Genomic DNA, 23,380 nt, shown 5'->3' with positions numbered 1-23,380 from the left:
TTGCACAGTTGCGCTCATAAAAATCATTTGTCGTGATGTAAGACATGCTCTAAATAAATCTCATTCTCCTGAACCTCCCAGTCCTTTGCCCCCCCAATTTGATTTTACATCAATAGTGTCCCTCAAAAAGTCAAACCCTTGTGTGGACAGCTGGGAAAGAATAGAAGCAGAATAAATCAGCTTGGCGTTTGTTAACATATTTTTCTTTGCAGATGATGGTGCAAGCTTATTATCATAAGACATTGGGTCTAATGTATCGTAACTGGAAAAATAAGCAAACTTCTGCGCAAATGCCTTTGAACTACCCCATGATGGTGTAGGGCAATGTTACGATTGTGTGTAATTAAATACAACCAGTGTAGTACTTGCTTAATGCAGAAATGATGACTGTGATGTTAAAAACAGAACATTTTATCATGATTAGAAGTACCTTCTTACAGTTCATTAGACGTAAAAACAGTAGAATGCCCTAGATCTTCTAGCATTTCATGTACTGTGTTTACCCCCCAGTCATCAGAGATAGTACTAGGGGCGGCAATGTAAGTTAAAGATAATTGAAACAAATATGGAATTTGTAAACATTCATTGGAGCTATACACATCATACGATACCCTCTCCCAGCCGAAATCTTCACCAGGTAAAGGTCTCTTTGTTATTTGTGTGATGACAAGAGTGGTTTGAGAACCAAGCTCACAAGATGTTCTGCAGAGTTTTCTGGGCGCTAGTGTCTATTGAGAAGTAAGAAAAAGACTGTCACAAAACCAATCCAAGGAACCCGGAAAAGTAATTGTAATCCAGAGGTGTGACCATGGAGAAAAAAAGTGTTTTCTTCCGCCAAAGATAGAAAACATGCAGTTTCATCCAAAATGGTAGAGGTGGTGGTGCTGGTGACTCAGATGAATTTGAGGAAAAGTCATCAAAGCCGATGAAGTAGCCAGAGGCATTCTGATCTATTTTTGGCAGCTCTGCAGGTTTCGTAGAACTGGAACTTGACTCGATCTGTGGTACATTGATGTAAATAGGATTCGTGTTTGGATTCTTAATTGAAATCTTTGTTTCTATACTAGTTGAGTGTACAGTTGTTGTAGTAACTGGTAAAAGGAATACTTCTTTTTGGGTACTGCAATCTCTCATTGTGGAGAGGATGCTTCATCAGTTATTAAAGCTTCCACCTCAGCTTCATGTATGGTAGCGAGAGGATGCGGGTAACTATCCAGGAGCCCACGGGGTCTACTATTGAGAATCAGCCACATACAGTTTTATTTGATCAGATCAATAGAGACAAATCTCTTGTTTTTGCTGCCGGTATGGAGCTGCAGTACGGTTCTGGTACCCTCAATGGCCAGGACAGGTAGGATGGCCCAAATTCTTTTTTGTTCACAGTTTTCTCCCTGACCAGATCCCCAATCCACAGGATCCTGCTAGGCCTTCCTCTTGCTTCCTTCACTTCACCAGTGGCGGTACGTTTTACTTGGATGTTGCTTTGTTCGTCACGGAAACTTCAGTTCCTGTAAAACAGCCAGACGTTTGTTTAGATCAAATGGTGTTTCTGGCTCCACTGTGCTGGGACTGTTGAGGTCTTGGACCCACATCTTTATCTCCAAACAGGATTTCATATGGAGTCCGACCACCCAGGGATTTTCTAGGCAGATTGATAAGCACCCTTTGTACCCCATATGGATGATGGACCCAACTGCGACTAAGCCTAGTACCCTAGATGTTAAAGACTTCTTTTAAGTCCTGTTCTTTTCTCTCCAGGACAGAATTTCCCTCGGTTGGTACGGGGAGGAATACCGCAGGGTCACATCCAAACTACCCATGTAATCTGTATACACCCAGGAGGCAAACACCGGTCACTGTTCGGAATGTAGCGTGCCAATTGCGTATGTCCCAATAAAGACTCACAGATCCTTTATAACAATTTGTGCGTCAGCCTATTGCTGTGGCCATACCCTTAGGAACCGAGAGCAGGAATCCACTGCAACCAAGACATACTTGTAAGCCCCATTTGATGACAAAGCTTCACCACAAAGACCTGGGAGTGGGCGGCCCCCAGCAGCACTATATGTATCCACTGCTCCAGAAAAGGTTCTGAGGTGCTCCCATCCGCCCCTCAGCTCAGGAAATCCCACAAAGCTGAGGTTGCAGCATGGAGAGAGACCTTCCACATACTCTGTGTGCATTTCCAGTTTTTGCATCTGTGCCAGTTTTTGCATCTGTGCCGTTAGAGTGGCAGCCGTGGACCTAAGGCTAACTGCCTCCTCCTGAAGCTTGTGTACTTGCTGTTACATAGCCAAGGAACGTTAAGGCACCATTCAGAGGAGACTGTTTCAATTTTAGCCTGCACTTCCCCACTGGAGGTGTCAATCGCTGCCAGGATATGCGTCCCTCCAGCTCGTGAAGTCCCCCTACCTACTCTATCGGAGGGGCACCTCCTGAACTGGTGGCTCTAAATTGGTCCACTTTTGTCCGTTAGGCACTCGGTATGGCTCTGTCCTTGCCCATTGTCACTTAAGAACACAGTTGACTGGAACAGGGTTGCTGCATTACTTTTCCTGGACCTCTCAGCTGCCTTTGACACTGTTGACCATGACATTCTAATGCAAAGACTACGAAGTCGGCATAGAGGGGACTGCTATCGACTGGATCACTTCCTACCTTCAAAACAGAGCTAATGTCATCCATAATCCCCTTTCTCATCCAAACTGCTCTGCACACAAGCACGGTTGTCTCAAGACTCTATCATCTCACCCATGCTTTTCATTTACATGAAGCCGTTACCATCACTGCTCAATCAATTTAACCTCACATGCTATCTCTATGCAGGTTACACACATTAAACTAGAAAGCCCCAAAGACATTGGAAACTCACAAATGTTCAGTTGTATCAGAACCATGGATCAGTGGATGACATTGAGCCATCTAAAATTGAATGCTTCCAAAACAGAAATACTCACATGTGGGGAATAGAAAAATTATGACCCACTCGCCACATGACCTAACGATCTGGAAACACTACCTTAAGTATCTAAGGAATTAAGAATCCCCAGAATTACCATGGACTCCAAGCTATCATTGAATGCCCAAGTGGACAAACTAGCAAGATCAAGCTTTGTACTATAAAACCTCTGCAACACATCTTCCCCCACCTGGGATTTCCACACAAGGTCCAGGCCACTATCTCTCTTTGTCTGTCTAAGCTCAATTACACCAATAGCATCTACCACGGATCATCTTTAACAACTATGAAAAAGACTACAACCTCTTCCACGGATCATCTTTACCAACTATGAAAAATCACAACGGATTTAGAACTCTGCTACCCGACTATCTTGCATATAAAGCCACAAGCCCACATCTCCCCTGTCTTGAAGGCCCTCCATTGGTTACCGGTTGCCAAAGATCCACATTCAAGCTGCTTTGTATCACCCAGAAAGCGATACATGGAAAGGACCGCTCTTCATCAGGAATAAAATCACCAAATACATTTAACAAAGAAACCTCCACTCTAGATGGGCACCTCACCTCAAAATCTCACCATACAAGAAAAAACGATAGGTGGCACATCCTTCTCTGTTCAAGCAGCCAAACTATGGAACTCTGTACCCCCAAAAATAAGATCCACAGATTACTACCTTATCTTCTGAAGACTCCTCAAGAATTGGCTCTTCTCTACATAACTACCATACTCAAACAGATATATACAGCATATCCCTCTGGATATAATCATTTATTTGGACTATAGATGTGTACCTACATATGTGGATTGCTTTGTACAAACATGTATAATAATTATGTTTATAAAGATATAGATATTCGTTAGTTCTGCTTAACAATTGTACATATTACTTATGGTTATATTCTATGTTTAACATCTACATAGGTGACTGAATATTTTATAATAACTTTCTACAATTGCAATTGCTTCACTATTGAATAAAGTTTCAATTTTATTTATTTGTTTGATTAAAATCTTACAAAAAGCAGCTAAAACATCAGCAATTTTAAAACTATAAAACAATACATACGTTCAGTTAGTTTCCTAAAACCTAAATATTTACCATACACATTAGGTAATATAATAATCAATCATTTGTGGTTGTTTCAAAGACTTAAGTCTATAAAATACATGTTCACGCAGTCCGTAAGTTATTCAAGCGAGAGCCTCCAACTTTTTTTGTACAGCACAAAGGAATTAGACGAATGCTGAATTGATTGGCAGATCGTCTGGATTTAAACTTGCAATCAGGGCTTGTCTACATGTCCTTACACCATCGTCTGGATTTAAACTTGCAATCAGGGCTTGTCTACATGTCCTTACACCATGTATGTTAAACAGTTTCTAAGTATAGTTTTTCTTTCAATTTCCAAATCCGGACAAAGACACAGTAAGTGTAGAATGTTTTCTTGTCCTAATTTACATAGCCTGTATAATTTACCTTTTAATCTTTTCCATGTTGAAAGGTGACATAAACCTGAAAAGCAGCCAAATCTAGCTTTCATAAAGATTTGTTTATTTTTCTTGGACCATGAATTTTCCAGATAGTTTTTGACCTTTTTTTTCTTGTATCCATTAACAATCGGCCATGCGTAATTTTGTTTAACAAATGTATCTTTATCCTTTATCAGGGAAAGATGGTTGGTAAGTTTATTTACTGTTTTTTTAAGCTCTCCTGTGCGATGGTGATGTTCCAAATGGGTGTTATACCAATTTCTTCAATTGCTCTATTTAAGTAGGAGCTGGCATTTAAGTTTCTGTTATTTTTTACTTTTTGCCACAGTAAACGGGACATTTCATTGTCCTGATAGTTTTGTATTCTATTCCACGCCTTCGGTATATGCCCTTTCCTTACATACCATTGGTTGTTTAGCCCAAACTCCAACCTCACATGGGCTTGTGAGGCATTCTTTGGGAGAGAAAATAAGGTTCTGTACGATTTGGTAATGGCGGTATTGATAATCTCCACACCTTTCCCATTGAGTACCTCACTACTGTATGTTAGGGTAGGCAGTAATTTTGCGGCAATTATTTTTAATAAAGGGCGATAAGACAGGTTTCCCATGGTTTTCCGAATAGTTCTGAATGCCCCGACATTGGTGTTCGCTTTCCTTGTCATATCTAGTTTTTGTGTTTTGTGAAAGATCAGCTAAAAATAAATTAAAAAGTAAGGGGGCCAAAACGCATCCTTGTTTAAGACCACTAGATGTAGGAATTGTATTGGTTAGTGTTTTTTCCTCACCCTAATTCAAGTTTCCGAGTGCAGAAGCCTGATCATTTTTAACAGATTATCCGTAATTCCTTGATTGGTAAGTTTTTCCCACAGAAGTTCTCTGTCAACACAGTCAAAAACAGATTTAAAATCTACGAAACACAGGTATAACGGTTGTTTAGCTGAAGTTGCTTTGTCAATTAATACTGATAATATTAAAATATTTGTAGATGTACCAAGGCCTTTGAAAGAGCCTGTTTGGTTCGGGGGCAATACCTGTTTCTCCTTTGCCCAGTCCGTTAAATTTGTCAATAGAATTCCAGCAAACAGCTTTGCGTCCGTATCCTGCAAGGGAATTAGGCGATAGTTTTCCCGCAATTGCCAATTTCCTTTCTTAAAGATAGGTGTTATTAGTGATTCTTTCCATGACTTCGGGATTTGACCACTCTGGACCACTTCTCTAAAAACATCTGTAAGATAATAGACCAAAAATCAGGTGCTTCCTTGAATAATGCAAAAGGGATTACGTACTCTAGAGAGGAGTTGGTGGGGTTAAAGTGTGCTAATATTACTATAGCTACCTCACCTCAGGCTGTCTGCCCTTCCCCTATCATAGCTGAAGGACCTTTCTCCTGTTACACATGCAAATTTCAATGTGCATATACTCATTCTCATGTAGAAGGTAATATATATAATTTTAAGCAGAATTGCCATCTGAAAGGCTCTAAACAATTTACTAGAGCGGATGCCGATAATCGGAACTGCTTCCTGGCCAATGTAAGATCTCTGCCTAAACATGCCACCAACATATGGGACCTTTTGACCTCTAACAATCCCCTTTTAGGATTTCTTACGGAAACATGGATAAAACCCCATTCTAACCCAGATATCGCAGTGGCACTCCCCGATAATTATCATATCCTAAAACTTGATAGAGAACACAGGAATGGGGGAGGGATAGCCATAGTTTATAAAAACTCGGTGAATATCTCTATTCTAGATCAAATGAGTAATGACCAACTAGAAATAATGGTCTTTAGTTTTGCTTTACAACACAATTTTAACATAAAAGGAGCGTTAGTATACCGTCCTCCAGGACCCCTTACCAATATTTCCTTGCAGCTAATAAATTAATTGCCCCCTACGTTATTGCATCCAAGAATTTTTTGCTTCTTGACGACTTCAATATTCATAGTGAGATCTTAGATAACCAAGAAACCTCATCTTTTCTTGTGGAGATAGCAGCTCTCAATCCTATTGCCATAAATAAGGATCCCACTCACCAGGCAGGGCATACTCTAGATATTATCTTAACAAATTCCCCTGATATTTCTTATATGGCCACGACTCCTCTGATTTGGTCTGATCACTCGATGGTAGAATTTCAAATTAACAACAATAAGGCACCGCCCTGCCCTAAATACTTACCTAGTAAAGAGTATAGGAAATGGAATCTGATATCTCCTGAGCGTTTTTCAGATACTTTCTGTCCACCTGATCGCAAGAACTCTGATAACGTGAAGGATCGTCTTGCCTCATTTAACGTTAATTTATTGGCTACATTAGATAGCTTAGCCCCCCTAAAAAAATGCCCTTCTACAGTTAAGCGGAAGCAGGCACCATGGTATTCTGTCTCCCTGCGATTGGAAAAAGGCGTATGTAAAAGATTATTGCGCCTTTGGCGTCGTTCTCAACACTCTGCCGATAAGGAAAAATATAGAGAGGCTCTTAAGCAGTATCACTGCAATTTAAAAAACGTCAGGAAAACCCATATAGCAGACACTCTTCTACTAGCTGGAAGTTCGCAGAAATGCCTCTATCAAACTATAAAATCCTTTACCAGTCCATCAGCCTGTGTTACATCCTCTATACCCTCTCAAACTCAGTGCGATAACATTGCTACTTCATGGAGAAAATTGCCACGATCTATAACAACATTATCCGGACTTGTAATCTCCATTCTACAGTGGACATGGAGCTTGAATCAACTTTTTTAGTAAATCACACACTTGACAATTTTCGTTTGCTTATGATAGAAGAGACAGAATTGCACCTCAAAAACGCTAAATCTGGATCTCCACTAGATCTGATACCGGCCAAAGTAACCTCCACTTTGGCAAAACACTTGGCCAAACCCATCTGTAATATTCTTAACTGCTCTCTGACAGAAGGAGTTCTTCCTCCAGCCTGGAAAGCTGCACAGATTCTGCCGATTAAAAAGAACCCTAAACTTCCCTCTGAAGACATAACAAACTATCGTCCTATCTCTCTGCTTCCTCTTCATACCACAATTCTTGAAAAATATGTTCACACAACTCTCTAACTACATTGAAACTACTAATAGTGTAGATCCCTCTCAATCTGGCTTTCGACCGAGATATAGCACAGAGCCATCTTTAGTGGCAGTGACAGATACTATCAGAATGCTGCTGGATAAGGGTCAGGCGGTAATGTTGGTGCTGCTTGACCTTTCGGCAGCATTCAACACCATACCACATCAAATCTTGCTCAGGAGACTGAGTGATATAGGTGTCACTGGACTTGCCTTCGAATGGCTAACCGACTTTCTTACAGATAGAACTCAGACAGTTAATTTGGGTTCCTACCATTCCAAAACCTCAACAGTCACCAAGGGCGTCCCCCAGGGCTCATGCTTGAGCCCTACCTTGTTTAACGTTTATGTGGCACCCTTGGCTAGACTGTTGAGAAAACTGTGATTCATCCCCATATTTTATGCGGATGATACCCAGCTACCCCTGCCTGTAGACAAATCTGACCCCAACTGCCAAACCATCTTTGGCAATGGTATGAAATCTATAGCACATTGGTTGAAAAACAATTATCTCCAGCTGAATGCCACCAAATCAGAAATAATGCTCTTTGGTGAAGCCACCTTGGTTTGGTCACCCACCTGGTGGCCAGAGGAATTGGGCCGTACTCCCTCCCTGAAATCAGTGGTAAAAAATCTTGGAGTTCGCTTAGATCATAAACTCACTTTGAAGGACCATGTCTCCACAACCATCGGAGCCTGCTTTCATGTTCTCAGTATGCTTAGAAGAGTATTTCCTTTCCTTCCTTTGTCTTCTAGGAAAACTTTAATACAGGCGCTAATTTTTAGTCGCCTGGACTATTGTAATGCTCTTTTAATTTCAGCTACTGACAAGGATATTAATAGACTGCAGGTAGTTCAAAATACGGCTGCTCGCCTTGTAGCTGATGCCCCACGTAGGACAGCCTCTCTCCCTTTGCTTGAGAAGCTACATTGGCTGCCCATACGTAAGAGGATCCATTTCAAAATCTGCTGTATGGCCTTTAAAGCTGTCTACAAACTGGGTCCCAGCTACCTGAATGAGAAATTTGTAAACTATGTGCCCAGTAGATCGCTTCGATCTGGAGATAAAGCCCTCATAAAGGTTCCATGTATTCGAAAATCACGACAAGGAGGCAAGGCCTTTTTCCATCTTGGCCCTCGGCTTTGGAACAGTTTCCCCATTTGCTTGCGACAGTGCCCTGACTTCCTGATTTTCAGAAGACAATTAAAAACTCTGCTTTTCTGATCTGTCTGCCGGAGTGTCATGGAATCTTAGCGCGTAGATACCCTTATGGGGTGATTCATGCGCTCTATAAATTTTAAAATAAATAAATGACTAAATACCATTGGGACCAGGGGCCCCATCCTTTTGTTTCTTTATCAATCTGGCCACTTGAGTTTTGGTTATTAATATTTCACAATCGCTTTCCTGGTCAACTTTTGTGTTGCTTATAGTGGTCACACATTGTTTATATTCTGTATGTTCAGGATTTAGATGTTTTTTAAGGAACGTCACCCATTCTTCTTCAGATAAACTAGATCCTATAGCAGCTTTATTTGGTCTGGCTAGACCATTAATTAATCTCCAGAACTCCCGCGAGTTTGTTAGTGTGATTGCGTGGAAGATTTTTGTCCACAGCTCTTGTCTGGCTTTATTTTTTTCATTCCAAATTAATTTCCTAAAAGTATAATTTGTATTTCTTAATAATGCCACTGTTTCCTCATTGAGCGGATCATTAGCTGTCTCCTAAGTCTGTTTCGCGTACATCTGATTTTCCTTACAGTATGCAGAGAAAGAGGTTAGTTTCTCTAGTTTCCCTTGTTTCACTCTGGGCCATTTTTTTCCTTTGTACACCTGTTGTTTTTGTATTGTCGTTTACTACTTTCTGTGTAAAGTTTTCCCATTGCTCAATGGCACTTGCGTCGTTCTTTCGTCCAAGCATTCTTTAGCTAAATTTTTTGCCTTTGCCATAATCTCTTCCGCATTTTCGGGTTTCCATATGAGTTTCTTGTAGTTAATGGTGTAGATCTGACCTGGGATTGTCAAATAGTTTTCAGATTTTGGACAGGATAGCTTTGTCTCGATAATTTGCTGGCTATGATCGCTGTCCGAGACTTTATTCAAGCTATAGGATTTCACCTTGTTGAAAGTACACAATGATGTTAATGTGTAATCAATACGTGAATTACCGTTACTTGAGTAAAAAGAACAAGCAGGTGGAGAGTCCATTGTGAATCTACCATTTAGTATCCTGAGACCCAGCGCTTTCATGTCCTTAACCAAGTTTCTCCCTATTCTATTTTGTTTATTATCTGTTCTAGGTTCCATTATTGGATGCGGGATTTCCCATTGTTGATTTTGGGATTGGACGAAGTCAGACCATTTTATTATCAACTTCTTTATCAATGAAACTCTGAAATTGAACTCTGTTCAATCCACAAAACCAAAGATTTGGAAAAGAGACCTAAAAAAACGAAACCCCAACACTTTACCCTCTGCCTGCTCCAACCGTCTTCTGCCCCCCACAGGGTCCTCCGACGTACATGATCTCACCAGCCAATAATTCAACTCTATGACCTTGTTAATTAATTAGGTAGCCTCCCTACAATTAAAGAGATTCTCCACTAAAGATTCTAAGCCCTGGTACAACAGTCTTCTTAACGAGGATAGATGGTCTCTCAGATCTCATGAACGCATTTGGAGAACAGTCCCATCTTCGTTTCACCTTAAGTCTCTAAGGAAAAAAAGAAACACGTACTTTTAGAAAGATCAAGCGCACGAAAGCTGACTTCTTTAGCCACCAACTAGACCAAGCAAGAAATCGGCCAAAAAAACTCTTTGACCTCATCAAAACCCAATCTGAGGATGTTCCCCAACGACCTCATGACTTAGCCAACTTGCAACCCAACTGACTTCTTCAGACAGAAAACTGACAACATCAAGAAGGAGCTTCTAAATGACCTAGTACTGCAAGCGAGGCCGCTGGTGAACACCTCACTTCCACCCCCTTCAGCACCACACCAAACCACTTCAAAGCTTCACTTAAAAAACAACACAGCCTGGTCATCCTTAGATACATATTCGGAAGAAGCTTTATGCAAAATTCTTACTACACTAAAGCTGTCCAATCACTCTTCTGACCCTCTCCCTGCAAATTCTGTCAAAGACTTGACCCCATGGCTTTTGCCCCTTTGGACCAAAGTTGTTAACAGTTCTCTACAACATGGCTGCATCCCAGATTCCCTCAAAATTGGACAGGTTTCTCCCATACTAAAGAAACCTACAGCCGACCAGTCTGACCTAAACAACTATCGTCCTATCTCCAATATTCCTACCTTGGCCAAACTACTGGAAAAATGCGTTCATCACCAACTCACTAAACATATTGATCTCTTCAACCTGCTTAACAAACACCAATCAGGCTTCAGGGCAGGTCATAGCACCGAATCAGCCATGACACATATTATTGATGATGCGCTACAAATCCTGGTTCAGAACGGAGCATGTCTTCTCATCCTGCTAGACCTATCCTCAGTCTTTGATACGGTTAAACATGAAAATCTGATAAATATCTTAAAACATAGAATGGGGCTATCTGGATCAGTACTAAACTGGTTCACCCCCTTCCTCCATAACTGAATGCAAAAATTCAAGGTCAACAGCAGTCTCTCCAATCCATTACCAGTCACGTTGGGAGTCCCACAAGGCTCCTCACTATCTCCGACATTGTTTAACCTCTTCCTGGAACCCCTCACTAAATTGCTTCATGCCTCTAACGTACAATTTCATATGTATGTGGACGACACATAACTCTATCTCAAGATTCATTCCGTGGAAGACATTAAAGTGCTCAAAACAACGCTCAGGAACACCCAGATTTGGTTGGCAGAAAATCATCTCAAATTGAACGCCCAGAAAACTGAATTCCTCCTTATTGCCCCACCCGCCAAAGTCCCCATGATGCAAGACCTGGTCAAACATACTACGGCATTCAAAGTCCAACCTAACATTGTAGACTCAGCTAAATCCTTGGGAATAACTCTTGACAGCAACCTAACCATGAAGAAACACATTAGTAATGCAACAAAAGGAGCAAACTTCCAGATAAACACGCTGAGGAAGCTGAAACCATTTTTGCCAGCAAATGATTTTAAGTTGGCAGTTCATCCCGAGAGTGGAGTACGGAAGTGTATCTTTGTGTGAATCCCTAAAGCGACAACAGCACCCCAAAGAGCCTCAATAAATGCAGCAGTGAGACTCATCCCTGGTTCAAGAGAAGCTCCCATATTTCCCCAGACTTAAAAGCCTTGAACTGGCTACCATTTGAAGCCAGAATTCACCTAAAAATAGCATCCATGACTCATAAGGCCCTACACCACAAAGCACCCAGTTACCTGGCACAGAAGTTGACGATTTTGGGGGGGACAGGAGCTTCTAGAAACGCTGAAAACCTGCTACTGAAACCCCAAAGATTCAACAGGAAGAAAACATATAAACAAACCTTCTCTGGGATGGGGCCCAGGATTTGGAACTCACTGCCCCCAGAAACCAGACTAAATGCCTCTACCGCTTCATTCAAAAAGGAAGTGAAAGAGTTCCTCATGGTGAAACTCACCTACCCTTAGTCCAAGTTATCGCGGGGACCAAGCACCCCCTTACCATTAACACCTACTTTGACAAGGGGCCTTCAGACTTTCTAGGTATGCACACTGAACCACGACCTCACTCAACGGTTTTATGTTGTACCCTAATGCGTCACTTTGCACTATGTGTTTTGTATTCTTGATGTGCCTACAGTTATTCATTTGTATACTCAACCTGATTGAATGTAAAGTGCTCTGATATCCGCAAGGATCTTGTTCGCGCTATATAAGACCTTCAAAATAAATAAAAATAAATAAGGGTATCAACAAGTTTATATTAAAGTCACCTGTTACAATGTAGTCAGCCAGTGGCTCTTCCAAGATTTGCTCCAATAGTAAGTTGTTTATGGCAATAGTCATCTCTTTCTTTGAGATCTGTTTTGGAGTTATATATATGTTGACTAAGATTAGAACTTTATATGGCCTACTTTTACAAGGTTTATATCGTAATTTTATTACGAGAAGGTTTGGATTATTCGTGTGTATTTGCTTATGTTTCGCGTCTAGGTCATTCAATACGAATATTGCTAAACCTCCACAGGGGCGACCAAATTTCTGATATTTAATTGCCGGTTCGAAATATCCCTTGTAATGTTTTAACATAAATGGGTCCATTGCCCATGTTTCCTGCAAAAGTACTATTTGAATATGATTCGAGATTCCTTGTATTGTGGCGTCCATTAATTTTCTACAAATCCCATTTATGTTCCATGAGCATATCTTTATTGTAGAAGTAGTCATACTCTTTGCTTGTAATAGCGCTTGTGGTAAAGTTTGTCAACGCTCCTTATTACCGTGTAAGGATATCATGATCCATTGTTCGTTTACCTCATTTCTGTCCTCTTTCTTTAGTGTATTGGACCATTTTTTATCTTCAGGGTTTGTTTTGCCAACAGGATTTTTTAGTATGGAGACAACAGTGTCGATTTTTTCATTCCATGATTTTTTCTATGACTTCCTATATTTAAAAAGGGTGTTGGGTAGACCTTAGGTGGTGGTTGACTGATTAATATCCCCCATTCAAGAAAGGTTCCGTGTTCTTTTAGGATTGAGTCCGCTATTGGACCTGTGGCAACTGTTACCAACCTTAGTGGAAGGCTTCCTTCGGGGTTAGGCTAAAAGCCCACACATTCGATGTCTTCTGATGTTATCCTTTCAAGCGTTGTTATAGTTTTCATTAGCCGGAGGATATTTCCTCTGTTTAGGATATCATGTGTTCCTTTTGATTCGTAAAGTGGTTTAAAGACAAGTTGTGTGGACCTGTTTATTTTGGGTCTAGTTTCACTAATTCTTTCTTCATTTCTTCCATATTCCTCATAGGTAATATGCCTGTTCTGACCTCTTCTTACAATAACTAGGTTGTCTTTAGTTTTTGCGTATGTCAAATTGTCTGTTGTTTCTTTTTCTTTCCAAGAATATATCTTTGTTCTGTCAATCGCCGTTTCGTTCCTTGCCGTAAGATCATCTTTTTGGTTACAGTTCCTAACTAGGCCAGGCCAGGTTTTTTCATCTCGCTCTATTAGCTTCTGAATTGCTGGACATGTGTAATTTTGTGAATCATTTTCGTTGGTCAACGGTGTTCCAGATTCCGGTCTAATTCTTGACATCTTTTCTTAGTCATACTTTTGGTTTAGTCTCTTCGGATGTCAGAAGAAGTAAGGTCTTTTATTGTGCAACCGTTTCCCTTAATTTTACATTTTACTTCTTCTTCCTGGACTTTTTTTGTTGTTCCACTTCACGGGCACTAGAGGATTGTTTGGGAGTTTGTTAGAATACTGATATTGCTTTTGACCAATTTTTGTTTACAACAGAAGAAAGTTGGCTTAGAAAATGTCATAATATTTGTCATGTCCTTCACTGGTATTTTTTTTACTTTCGTATGGTTCATCCCATTGGTGTTGCCATCTGTTGATTTTTTCTTTGTATTTTTTCTTCCTACTTCATTTGTGTAGGGCAGTGAGTCTAGTTTGGTGTCTGTTGTTATTCCTCTTTCTTTGTTAGATGTGACTGTTTCAATATTAGTATGCGCAATGCTTTCTTTTTTTGCCTTATTTCTTGCTTTCCGCAGCTTTTTTCTCTGTCTTTTTGTTGTTTCAAAGGCTACCAGGTCCTCATCTTTTGCTCCTTCTTTATTCAGTTCATTTGGTGAGTCCGATGATGTTTTATTAGCTTTAGTATTATTTGTTTCTTGATTTGTGTTTGCTTGTTTAATCACGTTTGATATATTAACATCGTCGGTATCCATTTTTGTTGATTGTTCCTGTTTTTCTACTGATGTAGATTCCCTTGAGTTAGGTTGATATCCATCCTCCTTACAGTTGTCCTTTTTTCTTTTCCAGACAGTTTCTTTGACATCCTCCAAGATTGTTTTCACAACCTCCGGTATGGTTACCAGTTTATTAATTATTGGAGCACATGTGCACTCTATATAAGTTGCCGCTGATTCCCTTTGTGATTTATTATTAGATTATTTAGTTTGGCTAATTTATTTTCGATTCCGGCAACTGCATTGGCCATAAGTCCCAGTATGTCTATTTGAATGTCCATTTTGTTTGACTGCGCTGCTAGTGCTTCAAGAGTTAGTACTGATGTTTGATAGTGTATATCCCATATCGTTCCTGTATCCAATTTTTCTTGTTCTTTTGCTTTTTTGTCCAAGTTTATTCTTTGAAACCTGATGTGATATTGATAGCATCATAATTTCTTTCTTTGTCTACAATTTCTTTGTCTACAGTTGCTGATTCATAATTTGGCGTTGGGACACTGGTTTTATAAGTGGCGCAATCATTTACAGTTGCAAATCCATTTGCAGATGGTGGTTGTTCATTGCTTCCTATGGTGTCAGTTGTACTAGCTAATGTCTGTAATTGGCTAGTATTCGCCTTTTGTGACTGTTCTTGATTTTCGTGACTTTGCACTGTGATATATTCCCCGCCCGCTTTTGTTTGCGAGGTTAGGCCATGTTCCAAATTGATTGACCCATTAATGTCTATATGTTGGTTTCCTGGTATGTAGCCGATTTTTACCTCCTCATTGTTCTTTCGGTGCCCTGCTGTAGAAGCCAGTAGATGTTCCTTGAATATGTTGTCCTGTTGTTTCCTAACGACCACTTTGGCCTCTAGCGGGATCGGAGCTCGTTCATTAAGTGTATTCTTTGTGGTATTAAGATGATTAAGATCCTCTGGTCTTACTACAATCTTGTTTTTTTCCAGTACTCTACATTTCGTTTCTTGTGAGAATATTTGATACAAAGGATTTTCTAGCTGTAATAAATCCTTTTCCTCTGTGTTTTCATTGAATTCGTAGACTTGTCCATTGCTTTGTCCACTTCTAACTTTCACTTGCAGATTTAAAATATGATCGGAACTCCAGTCAACCCCAACATCATCATTTAAATCAAAGTTCCCTTTCAATTAATATGTTGGTTTGATTAGGAACTGTATTGTTTATAGTTCTGTTTCTAATTGCATTGACAAGAGCGCAGTGACTGGATCTCTCATAAAATCGGATTTTTGTAGATCTTTCGAACATCCTAGCTATTGGTGAGATTAGCGTCTGAGTCGCCCCCTTTGTTTGCGCCTTAGCTCTAGCATTTTTTTGTACATTGGTTGCTTGATTTTTTCGGGCGCGTTTCTTTGGGGTGCCCACAGTTCTTTCTTTACCTGAACGCATTTCTAGAAGCTACCTTACTTAATTAACTATTAAATGTTGGTCTTATTGTGCGCCACAATATGTAATGTAATGTGGTTGATGTAGAGAAAGAGTGTGAAGAAAGCGTGAGGAGATAGCGGACTGAGTGCTCCTCAGCCGTCGCGGACACACCAACTATGTCACCAGCAGGCTGGCTCTCGTCACTCTCCGCTGCACCTCACTTGGCGCCTCACTCCTCCCTGCTGCGGGCTCGACCCCCCGCTCAGGAGCCTGCGCTCCGTGCCCCAGCAGTCGAGCAGTCAAGAAACTCCAAAGTAGAATAACGTAGCGGTAGACTCTGGCAGAGTGCAAACAACTTGGGCTTGTGGCGTTTTAAGAGAAAGTATCTTTGCGGCCGCGGTTGAGAAAACATTCACGGCTTCAGCATGATGGCATATGTGTACATTGCCTTAGTGTGACTGAAAGGTGACCTTTTGGCTCCGGCCGCTGTAAGGAGCAAACCGATCACGGCTCCGGCCGCTATAAAGAGCAAACTGCCAGCTCCTCCCGAGTGGTGAGAGGCGGCAGGCAAGCAGGCGGCGTCTCCGCTCCCACACCACTCCTATTCCTGCCTCTGCTCCTTACCTTCCCTCAGTAGCGGCTCACGGCTCTCCGGGGAATCAACCGGTCTCTCTTTGCCGCTCCCAACTTGCCACTACCAACTCGCCGCGCCGTTCCCCCGCCTCACCGCAGCTCCTGCTGCTCCGCGCTCGATCGACCCACACAATCCACAGGGCCAGGTGCGGACGAAAACCCGGACTGGTAACAGGATCAAGTCAGTGTTGTCATCTTAGGACCCGGTGCCAGTCTGCTGAGCCTTCCTCTTCTCGGTGCTCCGCTCTTGTCTGTCCGGCGAGCGGCTCCTCCTGCAGAAGGGGAGGGTATGTGGGCTGGTCCCTCCTCGCGCAGCAGCCCGGTGCAGGGGATGGCACACAATGGGGCTCTCTTCTAGCAGCAGGCACGGCTGCTGAGGGTAAACAGGAAGCAGCAGTGCGAGAGGCAGCAAAGCAAGGGAGAATATAAAAACAAATAAATTAACTAAAGTACAGCAACACTTGAACGTCTCAGAGTATTAAATACAACTTAAATCTACATAAATTACCTTCCTTATACATATATACCTTCCATGTACCTGTGTATCTTTATATTTATTACTTCCAACTCAGATTCTCCAATGCACTACCGTATATCTCACACTGTACCTCTCTCAATATATCCTCTACCTCCACTCTCTGACTCATCCCAAACCTCATTACTACTCACTCCAATGCACTACCCTATTTCTCATCCTATACCTCTCTCAATATATCCTATACCTCCTCTCTCTGACTCATCCCAAACCCATTCTACTACTATGATCCACAAAATAACCCTTTCTAGACTCTTCTCTTCTCTACCCCTCCTTGCATCTTCTCATACCTCTTTTACTATTCAGATCTTCCAACCTAGCGTTTCTAAACCTTTCCCTCTGACTCTTCGCCCCTCCACCTCCCTTTTACTCATCCCAAACATCATCCTACTGCTATGAGCTCCAAAACAAAAAAAACTTCCCTTTTCTATCCCTCCACTATCCTTTTCCAATTTAAATAGCAAACTCTCATGTCCACCGCTCAAATTAATTAAATATCTCTCTATACTAGTTCACCGCTAATCTTTTTTGGGTTCTGGAGTAGCTTGCTACTCCCCAAAAAAGGACTTTGACGCCTTGTAGTAAGCGCGATATAAATGCAATTACAATGCAATTCTGCAAAAAACATTGGTGAAAGTGTTCTTCCTCTCTGTGTAATTCAGAAGGCTAGAAAGAAAGCGGCCTTAGCTCGGAAGATCTTTTACTGATGCCTTTTAGAAAATTAAACAGTCATCTGCACAGTACTTTTTCATTTTTTTTTTTTTTTTATAAGCAAAAAATATTTTTTATCCTTTTCATTTCCATCCAAGGTAAATGGTCAAACGGTGGGTTTCTTAAAAAAGTTATCAAGTACAAGGCTAAAGCTAAAACTGCTCAACATTGGATCGGAAAATCCTCAGCAGTTATGGAGTTAAATCCATTATTTAGTATCCAAAATTCCAACATGCATGAGCGGTAAAGTAAAGGGAACTGGCTGCTTCAAATGCTCTCAATCTACCTGGGATGACCTATCCCTTTATATATATCAGATGCAATTAAAGTACTCCCTCTGAGGTGGATGTTTCCTGGCCGAATGCCTCCCGTGCCTGCGACCGGAAAATGGTAGTATGTCCCATTTGCTGCACATAAACACTTCAACCTCCTGTTAAACTGGATAACATCCAAGGGAACCATATTCACCACCCATATTACATCTCCTCTTGCAATGAAAAATTAGGCGATCACATATTCTTGCTCTTCCTCGATCGATTTTACTATTAGCTGTTTTTAGATATTTTTCTTTAGTTAAAGTGGTGTCTTGCAGCAGAGATATTTGTGTTGTGCAGTTTAAGGTAGGACTATATTTGTCTTTTTAATTTCCCTCGACAATTTAGGTAATTTTTGCCTCTGGTCCATTCCCACTGCTTATTTTGTAGCAGCCCACTTGCTCACGCGACCCTCGTTTCCCGTTATCCTCATTTCCCGTTATACTTCCTGTGGGCCCTGCCCATCGTTTTTATAGACTGCGGTGTATATGTGCAATCGCAAATTTGGCGATCTGTTCATTCGAACTGAAACATGCAGCCTAGGCTTTACCCACCTTCTGTTGTAAACAAATGCCGGCTTTAACTACTTTCCACTAATTACTGCTATATGTAGGCCATTGCGTTGTTAGAGATGATTTGACATTGTGTTGTTGTTGGAGATGATTCGACAGTAACAAGACACCTCTCCAGCAGGGTTCATTTTCAACCCTGTAACTCACTCACTCTCGAGGCAAGTTCTCTCATTAGTCATTCGGGCCATCCAGATGGGCCTCGCACTTGTTCTAATTTGCTGCTTTCAATATGCAGCTGTTGGTCGACTGCAGGTCCTATTTGTGCTTGCTGTAATTTGCTGGGATTGGTACCTCTCTACCCTGGATTATGACTTCTCTGTGGGTTTCCTCTGGTTTCTGTTATCCACTTGTCTCTTTCCCACGTCCCGATAAAGTTGTCACAGCTGACTAGTAAGTATCTTTATGAAAGACGTATTTGAGTTGCATGTCATGAAAACTGTACCGTCTGTTTCCCTCTTTTAATTTTTTTTGTTGAGTTTTATATAGCGCGAACTAAACCTGAAGCTATCAGGTATCAGAGCGCTTTACATGAACACCAGTTTAGTTACACAAGGATGCATTCATTTTTGTAGGAACGTGGAGATTAGGTGATTTGCCCATTATCACAGGATGTTTGTTGAGCGTCGTTGCCGAGACTTGAACCTGGTTCCCCAGCTTCGAGGTCAACCGCTCTAGCCCTAGGGCTACATTCTCCCTCGTGTTGTATCATACACATATTTCTGATTTTTTTAGGATGGTATCTATATCTCAACATATCAAAACCCTCGCAATCCGTGCTCAAGCTGAAGCCACTGCAAGTGGTTTACTACTTGGCGCTCTGTGTCCTTTTCACTGTGAACAGTAGCAATAAGCTGTCAGTTCTGAAGACTTGCTTCTGCTAGCTTTCAGTGCATTTTTTTGCATTTGGCCCACTAGGTGCCATCCTAAGGGTGCACAAGGTCATGTGTTGCAGCTCGCAGGTTATCTGGTGCTGGTGTGGCGAGCCCTGGGCTCTATATCCCATTTCACATCATTATGTTGCATTTTAAATACTGGAGGTTTAAATCCTGTAACTCTGGGTTTGTTTTAGGGAAACGCCCAGTTACACCAGGGGTGAAGTTGGTGTCCTCTGGATGATAACCGTCAAGAAGCCCACCTTTCTCACCCTAGGTGCACCCTGCATATATTCCCTTCAAGTCTGTAGCGCAACCCCTGTTTGCCCCACCTCCCAACAGGCTCACTGTACCTCACCCTTTCTCTGCTGTTAAAATAGAGCACTCCAGCTTGAAGGTTGTTACCCAAGCCCTGGGGGTGTGGACACCCTCTCACCTGCACTAGGTGGTACTAACATTCTCTTATTAGAGTTCACCACTGCTCTGGTAGGTTTCGGTGTGTTTCTGGCTGTGCTTTGCTTGCTCAGACTTAACTCCTCATAGTCTATGAGAGTCAGTAGCGGGTAAGAGTACGAGTGCTTCAGAGTTTTCCTGACTTCTGAGCCTAAATTTACTTCATCCTTACTATTAATCCTTTTTTTTGGCACCTGGCGCCTTGTAAGATATTAGTTGGATTGTTGGATTTTTTTCAATTGTTAGATGGTAGTCTGACACTTCACATCTTCTGCGTGGATCAGCAACACATGCTCACATTAAGTAGACCGGTGCTCACTGTTGCAAATCTTGTGCTGGTAGACCTCCCTTCCTCAAGGCTATCCACCTGTCTTTTAAGCTGTCTGTACATGTCACGAGTTGAACAGACAGAGACATGGGAATTAATATATAACCTGATGTCACATTAAACGGTGCTGGGGCGGGGGCTGGGGCAAGCCTGCATCTGGGCCAAAATTAAGAAGGTTTATGTTGTGCAGAAATGTGCTCAGATCATCTGTTTTGTCAATCACTGATCCCCTTGAACATCTGTACTGCATATGTAGTCTGATTAAGCTATATATATCGATAAATGACTTTGTTTCTTACCTTTAAAAATGAACACGCTGTGTGTTTTCTTTGTCTATAAAGTGTCCATTGCTTTATTAGTAATTGTTTTTTCCCTTTATATTACAGCCTCTATTTTGATGAACCAAAGTTGTCTCAGTGGCTAACCTTGTCTGTGCATGGCTTTGCTGATAGTCCGGTATCCTGGAGAGAAAACGAGCACGGTTTCCATAAGGGAGGAGAGAATCTGTACACTTTTGTCATTTTTAATAACCAGGACTATTGGCTTCTGATGGCTGTGGGCACCAATGATAACTGCCCTCCTTGACATGTCACTGACCGGACACTTGCCTGCAATCCACCTCCTAATAGCATTACGCCTGGTAGATAATTTTAAAGTGTGCAGACACCTTGATGACATTTATTTCATCTTACAAATAATTCACCATTCCTTTTATGTATTTACAGTCAACCAAGGCATCTTAGCTGCCATATCTCAGAGGCAAGACGTAGTTATAGCTTGTGTGTTACCATATAAAAGTAGTTGTGTATCATGTGGCTTATCATGTGAGATCATGTGAGCGACTCACTACTGCACAGATGTTCATCTTCGGCCCACAAGCAACAGATTCACGCTATAGTTTCAGGACATCCACAATTTATGCATTTACGTACAGTAAATCTAAATAGAAATCGTTTATATAGCTATTCTGAACATCAGAGGCCATATTATGTGTTAGGGCACACTTTCCATGTTTGTGCCTTCACCACTTTAAAACAGGTGCGCCAGGCGCGAATAGAGAAAGTTCTCCTATTTACATAGAATGTGCTGCCCCAGGGCAACCATAAACGTGTGCTGCCCTGGGGGCGGGCATTCAAGTGAAATAGGGAGCGACTTTGAAGCAGCTGTTCCATGTTTCACGGTGCAGGCGGCAACCCGCCTGCACTTGGAAGGGGTATTAGCGATCCCCTTACAGGCGGGTGCAGTGAGTGACTGTATCAGACTGCAAGGGGGATGTCTGGGGGTCCATAGGACCCTCTTTACCCCCTGCAGAGGGCTGCTCTCAGCGGGCGCACTGTCCGCGGGCCTCCTTACAGCTTCTTTGCCTCTGCTCCCGCGTCTGTAATACAGCGCAGGCGAGAGGCAAAGGGATTCCCTCATTTGCATTGGACACGCCCCCATACAAATGAAGGAATGACACCTACAGGTAGCGCTGGTGCTTTATGTGTGCCGCCGTATTGGTATTACAGCAGGGGCCGCACAAGCGTCTGCAGCCCCTTCTGTAATACCAAAGGGCCCTGGGGGCATGCAAAGTGGCACAAATGCCTGTTGCACCCACGCGGCACTAAGTGTAATACGGCTCCTGGCATAGCTGTGGCCTTCATGAATCATAGTTGGATGCCATTGCTGCATAGGATAAAGACACCTTTCTATCCTGGGTACTAATATTCTTCAGAGCGATATGCTTCATGTGCACAAAATAATCCCTATGTGATTTCTTTCAGTACGATTTAAGAATCTATAGATGTCATTCTGTCCTTAATAAACTATTTCTTAACCTTCTAAATACATCAAGTTAACTCCGAAAAAGCACAATCGGAGATGCCTTCAGGTTCCACAACCTTTTTTAGATATCTTACTTAAACATTGATGTCTGATGTTAAATTAAAAACATAGGTCGAATGACCTTTCTTGTAAATAATGCTTTGCTATCTATGTTCTAATTAATAAACAATCCAGGAGTGTGAGCCGCTTACAATAAAGATGTGTACTGCGTGCCTTGTGGCTATATTACGTTTCTTTTTCTGCAGATGTTGCATGCCTTTAAATGCTTCTTTGTAATTTGGAAACGTGCTGAAGCGTATTATGCGCATTTTTGACATTTTATGTACACATAGGAGCAAAACGAACGTTTAATTTCGCAGCAGTCACAAAATGCATTAAAATCAGATTGTGGTGGCTTGTATTCATGTACGTATTTGATTAACAATGTAGATCTATTTTTGCATAGCCCATTAATTAGCATGTTATCTTTATTTGACATTTATGACGTTCCAGTGTGAACAGAAGATATTTGTTAAACTCGTTTTCATTTTAGTCAGGCAGTTCATAGTGTAGCCAAGGGTCAAATCTCTTCATTCATGCACACATTTCCATCTGGAACACCGTGTGTATTCCTACGAATGAATCATGCACACTTGGTTTAACAATTACAGATTTCATTTTTTGAAAAAAATGAATTTCAATAAAACACGTTTTATGTTAATACAATGTTCTCTGCATTTGGAAATAAACAGATGAAACGTACAGACAAACACTGGTCTTTCCAATGTTTTTTATTACCATAAATATTATGAACATAGTTTGTTGTAAAGGTCCTATGAAATAGTAGTTATTCTAATGGTATGTATTTATTGCTTTTGTATAGGTTTTATGCAGTATAATCATTTGAAGTGTTTAAATTTAGGCAAGGTTTTCCTTGAAGAGGATGGTCTTAAAACTCTTCCTGAAGTGGGGAATTGAAGTTGTACACTTAGAATGATATCTGTAGTAGTTTGGTATGACAGCAACTGACTATTGATATTTATTATATTGTAGGATTTAGTCATATAAAAAATAAACAGCAGGTGGTGCTGGAGGACGGCTTCCTTTACCACTTACTGGTCACCATGCACCCCGCCTACAAGGTGATGGATCTTTGATGTCGATGCAGATGTAAAGTGCTGAAGTCAATCTTAAACATCATCAATTATCATTTCTTTATCATTACTTTAATTTTGTCAATAGATAGAGTTAAGTCTCCTCTCAGAATTTCTGGGACAGTGGATAAATCTACGTCTCTGCTCTGCTAACTAGTCTAAGACCATGCACTAATCAAAATACATTTT

At 41.3% G+C, this 23,380-nt stretch overlaps 1 protein-coding gene across 1 annotated transcript in view; it reads left to right on the top strand.

Annotated features, from left to right (window-relative positions):
* Positions 1-22,807, top strand: part of RPP40 (ribonuclease P/MRP subunit p40) — a 699,670-nt gene extending 676,863 nt beyond the window's left edge. Inside the window, exon 8 of the mRNA XM_078688048.1 lies at positions 20,621-22,807. Within this exon, the coding sequence (XP_078544174.1) occupies positions 20,621-20,819 (199 nt within the window). The 3' untranslated portion in view covers positions 20,820-22,807. The remainder of the gene's footprint in view (positions 1-20,620) is intronic.
* The last annotated feature ends 573 nt before the right edge of the window (positions 22,808-23,380 follow it).

The sequence above is a fragment of the Lissotriton helveticus genome, chromosome 4_1, assembly GCF_964261635.1.
Source record: "Lissotriton helveticus chromosome 4_1, aLisHel1.1, whole genome shotgun sequence".
In the NCBI taxonomy this organism is placed as follows: domain Eukaryota; kingdom Metazoa; phylum Chordata; class Amphibia; order Caudata; family Salamandridae; genus Lissotriton; species Lissotriton helveticus.
This window is presented reverse-complemented; position numbering and strand designations above follow the sequence as displayed.